The sequence below is a fragment of the Euleptes europaea genome, chromosome 19 (genome assembly GCF_029931775.1).
Source record: "Euleptes europaea isolate rEulEur1 chromosome 19, rEulEur1.hap1, whole genome shotgun sequence".
NCBI classification, from domain to species: Eukaryota; Metazoa; Chordata; class Lepidosauria; order Squamata; family Sphaerodactylidae; genus Euleptes; species Euleptes europaea.
This window is the reverse complement of record NC_079330.1, coordinates 28528120-28540463: the sequence shown is the minus strand read 5'-3', so window position 1 is coordinate 28540463 and position 12344 is coordinate 28528120. Positions and strand designations below refer to the sequence as shown.

The window sequence follows — 12344 nt, the reverse complement described above, 5'->3', positions numbered from 1 at the left end:
ATAAGCTGCAACAGACTTACGGCAACCCCCGCCAGGGGCTTTAAAGGCAAGTGAGAAGCGGAGGTGGTTAGGCAGGGCCTTCCTTTCTGCAGAGCCTCCCTTGGGGGCCTCTAATCCAAGAAGCAACTTGGCTTAGCTTCCGGGGTCTGATGAGATCGGACTATCCCACGCCGCCTTCCTCCCTCCAGTATTCCGGCGTACGCCCCCGTGAGTCAGAGCTGACTCTCAAAAGCTTGTGTGCTTCAATAAATGCGGTTAGTCTTTAAGGTGCTGCTAGACACTGGTTCGATTGTCCTTTAGCCATTTTGCTATGCTGGCCTGAAGAAACCTGTGGACCTCCCCGCCCCAAACACACACACACACACACACACACACTGTCAAGCGCGTCCAGGGCGCCCCCGTGCGGCAGCAGAGCCGGGGTCTTGGCCCTTGAGAACCTCTGGCGTCACCGGCCTCAGTGCCGGGAGGGGCCACCGGCTCTTGGCTGCTTCCCGACGCCCAGCTGGCCCATTGCCTTGCACCGCCTCCGCCTGCTGTTGAGCAGCTGGGAGCGGCGCCACGTGGGCCGGCTCGGCTGCCGCCTGCCAGGTGATGGCAGTTGTGTCAGGGCGGAGGCAGCTGCTCTGTAAACAGCCCAGCTGATCGGCGGGGCCCTCTTTGTTTTCACCGCCTGGCGGCGACGGGGTCACTTCCTCATGGCATGTCTCCGTGGCCGGCTCTTTGTGCATGGCCGGTGAATGGCCTTGGACCATGGCCTCCCCTGGGAGGGGGAGAAAGGGGTTTTGGACACCCTGGAGAGGGGTCGGGTTGCGAGTCGAGAGAGCCAGCGTGGTATAGTGGTGTGGAGCGGTGGTGTGGAGTCTGATCTGGAGAACCGGGTTTGATTCCCCCACTCCTCCACATGAGTGGTGGAGGCTAATCTGGAGACCTGGGTTTGATTCCCCACTCCTCCACACGAAGCCAGCTGGGTGACCTTGGGCTAGTCACAGTTCTCTCCGAACTCTCTCAGTCCCACCTACCTCACAGGGTGTCTGTTGTGGGGAGGGGAAGCGATTGTAAGCCGGTTTGAGTCTCCCTTAAGTGGCAGAGAAAGTCGGCATATAAAAACAAATTCTTCTTCTTCAGCTCTTCTTCTTCTTCATACATGTCAAGCCTCTCTATGCCTGCTAGGCCCTACGTACAGGTCGCAGCTCATCAGGCCTTTCGACTGCTGTGTCAGCGCTGGCTAGACATAGAAATGCAAACTGCATTTTTTTTTGGTGAATAGACATTGTTCTCCCATGTTTCATGGTGTTGTTCTGGATTATGGAACTGTAGCTGCTGACTTATTTCATTTGGAATCACCGGATGCCAGCGGAGCATTTATGCCTGCCAGGTTTAATATTCTTCCATCAGCCATTTTATACGGTAGATAAAAGAGAATTCCTCTCAGCAACAGGTGCGGCCCATGCATGGCTGGGGTACCCGAACACTGAATTCATGCCTTACGGCGCTGTCAGTTTTACTCGAGGCCGAGGAATATCAGACCTTTGTCGTCGTGTGCTCAGAGTATCTCAGACCTACCATATGCAGGACGATTATGCCCCAGCATTGATGGGAGTCCTGAGACCCTTGAGCACGTTGGGTTTGAATGCAAAATCTACAACAAGATGCGAGAAGCCATGCTTTCTGTATTATCGGACCTCCCAGGGCGATCCAGAGCTTTTAGTCTTTCTAGCATGCTCTCAGACAAGGATATGGAGATAACTTTTAAAGTGGCCAAATTTGGGTGGCAAGCAATGAGGATCAGGCGTGCATGGGTCGAACTTAATGGTTGAGCGATTTTATATTTATATTTATACTAATTCCAAACATGTAATATTTTTTAACTAAGCGCTTAATGGCTTTTATGAGTGAGATTGTAAGATGTTATAGGGGCTCACACTTGATGCACTTTTATATGTGTTGTGTTATGTATGTATATCTGGTATGTTTTTATGCTGGTCTTGGACCGTATTAAACTCTCTTTATACTTTGAGTATCTCAGACCAGCAGTTGGTGGTGTATCTTTTTATCAGACAGAAATTCTTTTATTGCTCAACAAGTAGCCCGATACCTGCTAGCTGTATCAAGGGTACGGGAACTACTTGTACGCGCTCCCAGATAACGTTGCTAGCAATGTCATTTTAATGCCTCTATAGACTATTTGTTTTTGGTTAATCGTGTTTTATAACTATGGTAAATGCCTAATAAAAGTGTTGATGGGGAGGTCCCAGCTCAGGGGCTGAAGTTCCTTGCTCAGCGTCTGACATCTGGCTGGCTTTTGTTCTGAATTCAAACAGGAGGCATTCTTTCACGCAGGTAAGATACCGGAAGGTGGTTTGCAGACAGAGAATGGTTTAAACGACAGAGACCAGAGGTGTCGAACTCATTTGTTACGAGGGCTGGATATGACATAAATGTCACTTGGTCAGGCTGGGCCAGGGCTCGCCAGCCAAGATTGAGAGTTGGGGTGGGGGGCTGCCTGGCGGGCTGGATCTGGCCTGCGGGCCTTACGTTGGACACCCCTGACCGAGACCGTACTGAGGGAAACTGGATTTTTTTTTGTCCAGTTCCCACAGCCCCACCTACTCCTGAAGCAAATTTCCCATTGCAGATACAGGAGGCACGCCTCCCCCCCCCCCCACGGTTGCCAAGATCCAGGTACTGCAACAAATACAGTACTGATGACGATAAGCTGGAGAAAAAAATCAGTACAACTCACTGTGTTCAACAATTCATTAACAATGTGCTAACGAAAAAACAACCACAATAAAGTGCAAAAATACACACAGATTATATTCAGATATCGTTATTTACAGAGTAGTTATCACAAGCATAATAGCAATCTCCAATTAACCAGGCAACTGTCTATATCCAAGGCAAAAGAAGAATTCTTCAAATCCAACTGTGGACGACAATGTTAGAATAAATGGCACGAAGTCCGAAAAAAATCCATAGAAGGAGGAAACGCTATTCCGGATATTCTGTAGCGCTTTCACCAAAGCGTAGCTTCATCAGCCTATAAAATTCATATAAATATTACAACACTCCTATAGTATTTTGCCTTGTTACAAATTTACTGAAAACAATAATATAACAGTGGACCAATGTTAGCTGGAGATCTCCTGCTCTGACAACTGATCTCCAGCTGATAGAGATCAGTTCGCCTGGAGAAAATGGCCACTTTGGCAATTGGACTCTACGGCATTGAAGTCCCTCCCCAAATCCCGCCCTCTTCAGGCTCCGCCCCCAAAACCTCCCGCTGGTGGCAAAGAAGGTCCTGGCAACCCTACCCCCCCCATAATATAAATCTCACTCTAGTTTTCTGCCCAGTGTTCTTGCTTATCACTGCAGATGTTGTGGAACACAACAGAAGGAAAATGCCCAGGGAGAAAAGGTGATGGGATGGAAGCGAGGAGAATAAATTTGGTCAGTATGGGGTTAATTGACTAAGCTCCAGCACTCTTGCAAACTCCCACTCTTTTTCAGGCAACCCTGACACAACTGTTTTCATATTTCCCCTTGTATCTCTGCAATGGAAAGGGCTAGATTGTTTTTAAAATCAGATAAATTCAGCGGTGGAGTATGACCTATTTCTGGGAGGGCTTTGCCTCCAAATGCCCCCACTTTTGTTACGGGCCTGTGCAGAGACGCCGTGGGCAGGCATTGTGGGCTCATAGGACGTTTATTGTGTTTCTTCTGGTACCGCAGTCTGGGAACCTGCTGGGTTAATATCAGTGAACATTGTTTCCCTCTCTCTTTAGGCAACATGCGGTGGGGTGCTGAGAGGTGCTGGGAAGCAGAAGATTGGGGCCATTGCCAATGCTGTTGGCTACTATGCCATTGGCTTGCCCATTGGCATCGCGCTCATGTTTGGGTACAAGCTCGGCGTAATGGGTGAGTCTGCAGGCTGGCAGGATTGGGGCTGGGGGACCTTTTTGGGGGATCTGCCATCAGGATGCCTCCTTCTTGCCCTTGTGGCTCTCTGAGAACCAAGAGACTGATGGCCTGTTATTGGTAGGGTTCCCAACCGCCCGGTTGTGACAGTCAATTGCCCGCCAAACACTCAGGCTGCCTGTCGACTAGCTGATGGTTGGCGGGCGGAAGCAGGAAGGGGAGAGTGATCCCGGTGCAAACGCGTGCTCCAGGTGCGATATTGGCACTTCTGGGTTTACCCTAGAAGTGCGGGCATTGCATGGGACGCTCTAGCCATTTCCTCTGAAAACTCTATTGTGCGAATCGCTCCCCCCAGCCCCGCCAAAAACAAACTCCCCTCGGTGGGAAGAGGGGACCTTGCCACCCTAGTTACTGGTGAGGTACGGACAGCAGAACAGCATCTGAGGAATCTGGGGGAGAATGGGCAGTGTGGTGTAGTGGTTAGTGCTGAGCTGGAACTCGAGGAGACCCTGGTTCAGATCTCCCCAAGGCATGGAAGCTCACTGGGGTTGGTCACACTCACTCTGTCTAGCCTACCTCGCAGGATTGTTGTAAGGATACAATTGAGTGGAAGCCTTGTGTGCCACCCGGTGGAACCATAGTAGATAGAAAATCATATTTTCGTAAGTTGCAAAAAAAAAAAAAAAACGAAAAAGATAAATTCTCCCAAGCAAGTAACTTGACGCCTTTGTCTGCCTTCCTTCCAGGCCTGTGGTCCGGCCTGATTGTCTGCATCTCTTTGCAAGCGTCCTCCTTTCTGATCTTCGTCCTGCGTATCGACTGGAAGAAAGCTGCTGATGAGGTGAACCTCCAGGGCACCTTCAGTACCCTGTGGATCTGATGCCCGCAGTCAGGCTCTGAGTTCTAGTCCTGCCGTGCTGGCAGATAGGTTTCCATGGCTCTTAGTTGTGACTTTCAAGGGATTCTTCTTTAAGTGGTAGAGAAAGTTGGCATATACAACTCTTCTTCTTCTGCGTGGAGTTCTTCTGCACTCAGCCGCGTCTTACATGAACAGAGAAGTCCAATATATTTTCAACGCTGAGGGCTAGAAACTTTAAGTTTGTATGTTCAGGATTTCGCTTCTGGGTACCAGGTTAGAGATCCCTTGTTTACAGCTGTAGAGGAATCCCGAGGTTCCGGTTGTGATTGCTACCGGATGTTAGTTGGCCTAATGGGGGTGTCGTTTGTAATGTGGGCTTTGGCTGGACTTTCGGGCACCTGGCCAAAACTCAATTTCTCTCTCCCTCTCTCTCTCTCTCTCTCTCTCTCTCTCATCCTCTAGGCTCAGGTCCGAGCTGGGCTGGTAGCCCGTGTCGATGATGATGCATCTAACAAGACGGTGGCCTTAGGTATCTTGAATGGTGTCGGAATCATAGGGGCATGTCCTTTTGGTGCTTGTCTTCAGTCAGATGGGATTGGAGGGGGGGCACACTGGTCTTCTGTGCATGCTGGTCAAGCTGTGGCTTCCAGACTCTGCTCTGCAAACCCCCAGGGATCCTCCACAACGTATTGGGGCTGGGGCCCGCAATGACAAGATGAGGAAGAACTGCAGACCAACTTTCCTGCAAGACAGCTCAGTCATTGCCGTGGATCCCTTTCTACAGCGTGCAGGCGCCGGAGAGTTTGTTCTCGGCCACGCTTTCAGTTTGCCAGCTAACAGATGCCCTAAATTTCCCAGAATCCTTTGGACTACTGCGGCAGACATGGGAGACCTCCTGATAGATGTGGGAAATGTTCCCTGAAGGGGAAGCAGAAAAACTCCGTAGTCAAGGAAGAAGAAGAAGAGTTGGTTTTCAAACTCTCCGGCACCTGAACACCATGGAAAGACCCACGGTGAAGACTGAGCTGTCTTGCAGGTAAGTTGGTCTGCGGTTCTTCCTCATGTTATCATTGAGGACCTCAACCCTACTACGCTGTGGAGGATCCCTGGAGGTGTCCAGAGCAGAGTCTGGAAGCCACAGCTTGATCAGCAGGCGCTGAAAACCGGCGTCCCCCCACCCCCAATCCTATCCAATGGTTTGTCTCCTAGAAGCCCGCTTTGTATTCCGGGCAAGGCCCAAAGCTCAGCAAGAGAGCCCCTACTTGGCATGCCTTAGGTCTAAAGTTCAGCCCCCAGTTAAAGAATCCCAGGCAACCGGGGCTGGGGAAATCCCCTCTGCCTGAGATACTGGAGAGCGGCTGCCTGTCAGTTGATGCTGCTGGGCTAAATGCTTTGGGTGGGCGGGGGAAGGTCCTGGTGGGCTGCTGATCCTAAAGACCACTGGCAGCTGAGAGCCAGTTGAGCGAAGTGGCCCCAGCAATGCAGCTTCAAGGGCTGCTTTAACATCCCGGTCCACCACCCCTGGACACTTGGACATGGTGTAGGGCAGCTCCGTGTCTTTGCTCATGTGTTTGCTTTGCCCTTCAACGCATCCATTTTTCTCAGGGGCCCTTCCGAAAGAGAGGCTGGTTTCTGCAGGTGAACCAAGGCAGGATACTAGCCCACAACATTGGCCTGGATTGAGCCATTCGGTTACCCTACCCCTAGCAGGTAGCACAGGGTTCCCCAGCTTGGTGTCTACGGATACCTTTCCTGGTGCCCCCCAAGTGTTTTTAGAAAATGGGTGGGGACAGGTGGGAGCAAGGCTTCTGATTGGCCCTTGGAGATTTGATTGGCTGTGCAGATTTTTAAAAAATGTAGCTTTGGCAACAGCTGCCACCGCAGCACATGGATTTTCACTGTGTGACTGAAGGTAAACTGTGAAAGCAAAAGAACACCTCTCTACCAAATATACAAGTCACAAAGCCAGTTCAAAAATAAAACTTGCTGTTAATGCAGGGGTTGTTGACTTGACAATGAATTCCACAAGCTCACGGTGGCCTTTTTCACCAGCACAATTACAGCTTCACAAAACCCCTCCCTGTGCTTGTGAACAACTTTTGTGAAGCTGTAATTATGCTGGTGAAAAAGGCCATCGTGAGCTTGTGGAATTTATTGTCCAGTCAACAACCACTGTGTTAACAGCAAGTTTTATTTTTGAACTTTTTGCAGGGACTTTGGACTGCATGCATGTCTATGATATCTAACACCTTTTGGATTATGTATTTGAGAATTATAAAATCTATAAAACATGAGTCAGCAGTGTGATGCAGTAGCTAAAAAGGCAAATGCAATCTTGGGCTGTATCAACAGAAGAATTGTGTCCAGATCACGCAAAGTGATGGTATCACTTTATTCTGATCTGGTTAGACCTCACCTAGAGTATTGGGTTCAGTTTTGGGCACCGCAATTTAAGAAAGATGTAGACAAGCTGGAACGTGTCCAGAAGAAGGCAACGAAGATGGTGAGGGATCCGGAGCCCAAGTCCTAAGAGGAGAGGTTGAAGGAGCTGGGTATGTTTAGCCTGGAGAGGAGAAGACTAAGAGGGGATATGATAACCATCTTTAAGTACTTGAAGGGCTGACCTATAGAGGAGGGTGCCGAGTTGTTTTCTGTTGCCCCAGAAGGTCGAACCAGAGCCAACAGGTTGAAATTAAATCAAGAGAGTTTCCGACCAGATATTAGGAAGAATTTTCTAACAGAGCGGTTCCTCAGTGGAACAGGCTTCCTCGGGAGGTGGTAAGCTCTCCTTCCCTGGAGGTTTTAAAGAAGAGGCTAGGTGGCGATCTGTCAACAATGCTGATTCTATGACTTTAGGCAGATGATGAGAGGGAGGGCACCTTGGCCATCTTCTGGGCACAGGTGTGTGTGTGGGGAAGTCTGGAATTTCCTGCATTGTGCAGGGGGTTGGGCTAGATGACCCTGGTGGTCCCTTCCAACTCTATGATTCTATATTTTCATTTAAGCATGTGATGTATTAGTGTGGTTATCGATACTGTGTGACTTGAAGGGAAACTGCGGCAGCCATTTTGTCAGAGTTCCACAGGTGCCCGAGGCTCAAAAAGATTGGGGCAACCCTGCAGTAGCGTGTACATAACTCGACGGTAACGGCGAAGTTCTCTTTTGCTCAGCGTACCTCACAATGAAGGCGGAGATTCCCAATGGCGAAGCAATGAGCGAGGTGGCTCATGGGAGTGCAAACCAGCCGGAGCAGCAGCTCATCGAGGCCGAGGAGCCACCTCTGTGTGACGTTTCCCCACCTGTGGGCATCCTTTCCGGGAAAGAGCTCCTCTTCCGCCGTGGGCTGGCTCTGGTGGCTGCCGTCGCGGTCCTGCTGGTTGGAGTTCTGATCCGACTCCTGCTGAAAAACAGGTAGACGTCCGGCCGGCCGGCAGGAGGGAATCCTTGGGCCAAAACTGGAGGGGGCGACAGAGACGCCCGGAGCTTAATCAGGAAGGTGTGCAAAGAGCCACGTTTTCCCCCTGGAGGCGTGGGGTGGCAGCTTACATGGTCCATAGAGCCGTCCCTTGCTGGGCCGGATCGCGACAGGTTTCTTTGGATGGATGTGGTGACTGGGCATTGCTTCTCGAAACGCGCTTCGTCAAAAGAGCTGCCAACTTCAGGAAGGGTAATGCAACGGAGCTGGAGGGAACCCAAATGTCTGCAGCTCAGGGGGTGCACGGACTTCACCCCTCTGGTTTGCTAAAAACACTCGGGCAGTTGAAATGCTCTGGCAGTTTCTACTGAAAAAGACTCACCTTCCTCTTAGCTCAAAATGCCTTTTATTGTTTTCCCCTCTTCCATTCTTTTTATATTTCAAGACGGGGCCTCGTTGTGTTATTTAAAATGTGAAGCCTGTTTTGCCAACTCCTGTGCCTGGCTGTCCAGTTTCCCTTGGCAACTTCAAGTGGCAACGGAAGTCCCCTGTTTTGTGGGCTTTTTAAAAAAAGAAGAAATGCCATGTTTTGATATGATTCGGGTTTTTACAAATAAAATTGTTCCAAGTTATTTAATTGATTGCAGGCTTGAGTGGCCTCTGCGATCATATTATCAGTTCCAGATCTAAAACACATTACTGGGTGTATGAATGTATTTCCCCTTCCTCTAGGAAGATGTATTTTTCCGCTTCTAGGGAGAAGCCCTGACCTGGATGGACCAGCCTAGCCCGATCTGGTCAGATCTCAGAAGCTAAGCAGGGTCAGCCCTGGTTTGTACTTGGATGGGAGACCATCCAGGAAGTCCAGGGTTGCAATGCAGAGGCAGGCAATGACAAACCACCTCTGAACCTCTCATGCCTTAAAAACCCTACTGTTGCATCTCTGTATGAATCACTGGGAAGAAGGCATGGCCAGAACAATCTCTCTTCTGCGGGCTTGTAATTCTGTTGTTTCATTTCAAGGGGAGAGACTAACTGCTCCGATCTTTCTCCTTAAAGGAATTCATGCCCCCATGTTTGTGAACACTTGTTTGTTTCCCCCACACCCACACTTTTTCAGAAGATTAAAAAAGCCAATAATCACAAGACACAAAAGTTAGCTTAGCAAAATGAACACCTCCCCTAAAGAGATACAATTAATGATGCCTTCGGAGTCTGAATTTGCCAAAAATAAATCATATAAGTTTTTATATAGAAGAAAATGGAAGGAGATTAATCTGTCCAATCCCAAGAATATTATCAAGTTGTCAGGGATCAGCAAATCCGATTTGGGTGGCTTCCTCACTTCTGAATCAGGTTTTCCCGCAAAGTAGAGCCAGCTGCCCTTCAATCCCTCTGTCTTGCTCTGATTTCGCCCTTTTATGTTGCAACAATGCGGACAGCGGGGGCTGACTCCTACAAAACCAACTGTTTCAGAGCAATTGTTAGACATAAAACCGGGACAATTAAGGCAGATAAATGCAAAGGAAAGGTAAAAGGAGACTCCTACGGCATACCTTTCTGTGACCACTAGGTGGTGCCTAAATACCATCCATTGCCCTGCTTTTACGTTCAAAACATTTTATTTTCATTTCTGAACACTTTTTGCAGTATTGAGCCGCATCAGTTTCTAAGAGGCAGCACCCCTCCAACCTTACCCATTTAGGGCATAGTGTTTTATCACAAATCAGAGGGGTTAGGGCCTTACAGCTGGGGCCACATTCTCTGAACTGGAAGTGCCCCCCCCTCCCCAGAAGGGGAACGCTGCTAGATTAGATCAAATAGTCCAGCATCCTATTTCTCATGGTAGCTAACCAAAAGGCCCACAAGCAGGAGCACAGAGAAATCTCCCTTGTCGTTGCACCCAGTAGCTACCGTTGATCCTGAGGTACATTGCTTCTGAACAAGGAGGTGCCATTTTGGTTGATAGCCAGCAATGGTCTGTTTTGCATGCATTTGTCCGATCCCATTTTAAAACCGCCTATGCATCTTGTGTTGGCGAGTTCTAAGTTAACTATGCACCGTGTTTTCTTCTGTCCTGCGTTTTCTGTCCATCGTGAGAGAAGGTGTCTTGTGGATCTCAGCCAGCGTGGTATAGTGGTTAAGAGCGGTGGTTTAGAGCAGTGGGCTCTCATCTGGAGAACCGGGTTTGATTCTTCCACATGAAGCCAGCTGGGTGACCTTGAGCTAGTCACACTCTCTCAGCTCCACCTACCTCACAGGGTATCTGTTGCGGGGAGGGAAAGTGAAAATGATTGAAAGTGAAAATGAATGGGTAGCCTTAAAAAATCGTGTGTGGGGGGGATAATTTACAACACCACTATCACCCAATTGCTTTTGCTTCTTATTGAGGGGCTTTATGGGAATGCTCTCTGCAAAGGGCCAGCTCTCTGCCCCAGAGAGCTACTGAGGCTAAATGAGGTCATTTAATAATTAATTGCGCCCGCTCAATGGTACAGGTACCTAGCTTTTTAGAGTTGCAATCCCTTCTCCTTATATACATGAAAACAAAACAAAAAATTCCTTGAAGAGAAAATCTCATCCTGGACCAATGTAGTGCAATGTAATTATTCTCATATACCAAGAGAGCAGGAATCTTTTTTGGTGAATAATGGTAGAATTATAATCATGGGTTATCTATGTAGCGCCATTCCTGCAATTGGGTGAGGAGGTGGAGGTTCTTCTCCGAGGCTGCAATCCTGTGCACATTTACTTTACTTTGGAGTAAAGCCCATTTGATATGGAGTTTACTTCTGTGAAAAACACGGAGGACTGCATTTTTTCAGTTGCAGTTCTATGCATCAAAGCCACTGAACTGATTGGGGTGCTTCAGAGACGGCCACTAAATGTTGAAACCCCCCCCCGGTCTCTTTGTCACATTTCCAGCCTTTGGGGGGTGGGAAGGAACGCTGGGGTTGATCACCCAAAAAGCTGGCCCAAGATTTCCCAACAAGCTTCGGAGGGGCAAGTGGAGATTTGAACACAGGTCTCCCATCCCCTGGTCTGACGCTCCAATGATTGCACCATACCGAACGGCAGCGTCAACACCTGAACACCCGAAGCTGCCTTATGTTGAATCAGACGTATCAACGTATGATGATATCAACGTATGATGAATTATTACAGTAAGACATACAATCCTGAATGCATAAGATGGACCATAACACATAAGTGTCCATAAATCAAAGTTCATATAACTGATGGTCCAGCTAGTCCCTGGAGGTTGTAAAAAACTTTATAAGCTACCAAAATAACATTACAGCTATACACAATATATACACTACTAAGAAGAAACATGCAAGCTAAGACAAACAACGTGACTGTACAAGGTGGAAAAAAGTGTCAAAATGACACAGCTACTGTTCATAAAGTCTCTCTCAATTGTAGGAGAAATGGTAGCCAAAGGCTTTTCAACGAGGTTCCCAACAAGGAGACGATCATTGGTTCTTGTAGGTTATCCGGGCTGTGTGACCGTGGTCTTGGTATTTTCTTTCCTGACGTTTCGCCAGCAGCTGTGGCAGGCATCTTCAGAGGAGGAACACTGAAGGACAGCATCTCTCAGTGTCAAGTGTGTAGGAAGAGTACTCTGACACTGAGAGACACTGTCCTTCAGTGTTCCTCCTCTGAAGATGCCTGCCACAGCTGCTGGCGAAACGTCAGGAAAGAAAATACCAAGACCCATGGTCACACAGCCCGGATAACCTACAAGAACCGATGAACTCTGACCGTGAAAGCCTTCGACAATATTTTGAGGAGACGATCGTTTCGAGTTCACAACGAACAGCTCTTCATCAGTCCTTCAACGTCCTCTTGTACATTCAATCATTCAAATATTCTCCCATACCAGGTAAGAGTTCAAAAAAATGCCAGTTCATTATTATTTCCCACAAAGGGTAAGAGACATCACTTCCTCATCCGATATTAGTACAGTGGTTATTTCTCCCCCAGTCCCTGGAGGTTGGCAACCCTAGGCCCGAATGACCTACCTCGCAGGGTTGTTGTTGCCAGGGGGGAAAGAACAGAGAACCACAACATCAACAGCTGAGTTCCCACCCCCACCACTATCCCCGGGGAGAAAAGCGAGGTCTCCAAGGCCATCGCCCCTCTTGCCCC

At 48.7% G+C, this 12344-nt stretch overlaps 1 protein-coding gene across 1 annotated transcript in view; it reads left to right on the top strand.

Annotated features, from left to right (window-relative positions):
• SLC47A1 (solute carrier family 47 member 1) overlaps nucleotides 1-8192 on the top strand; it is a 39425-nt gene extending 31233 nt beyond the window's left edge. The window contains exons 14-17 of the mRNA XM_056865023.1: nucleotides 3786-3918; nucleotides 4665-4759; nucleotides 5240-5306; nucleotides 7948-8192. Of these exons, the coding sequence (XP_056721001.1) occupies nucleotides 3786-3918; nucleotides 4665-4759; nucleotides 5240-5306; nucleotides 7948-8192 (540 nt within the window). The remainder of the gene's footprint in view (nucleotides 1-3785; nucleotides 3919-4664; nucleotides 4760-5239; nucleotides 5307-7947) is intronic.
• The last annotated feature ends 4152 nt before the right edge of the window (nucleotides 8193-12344 follow it).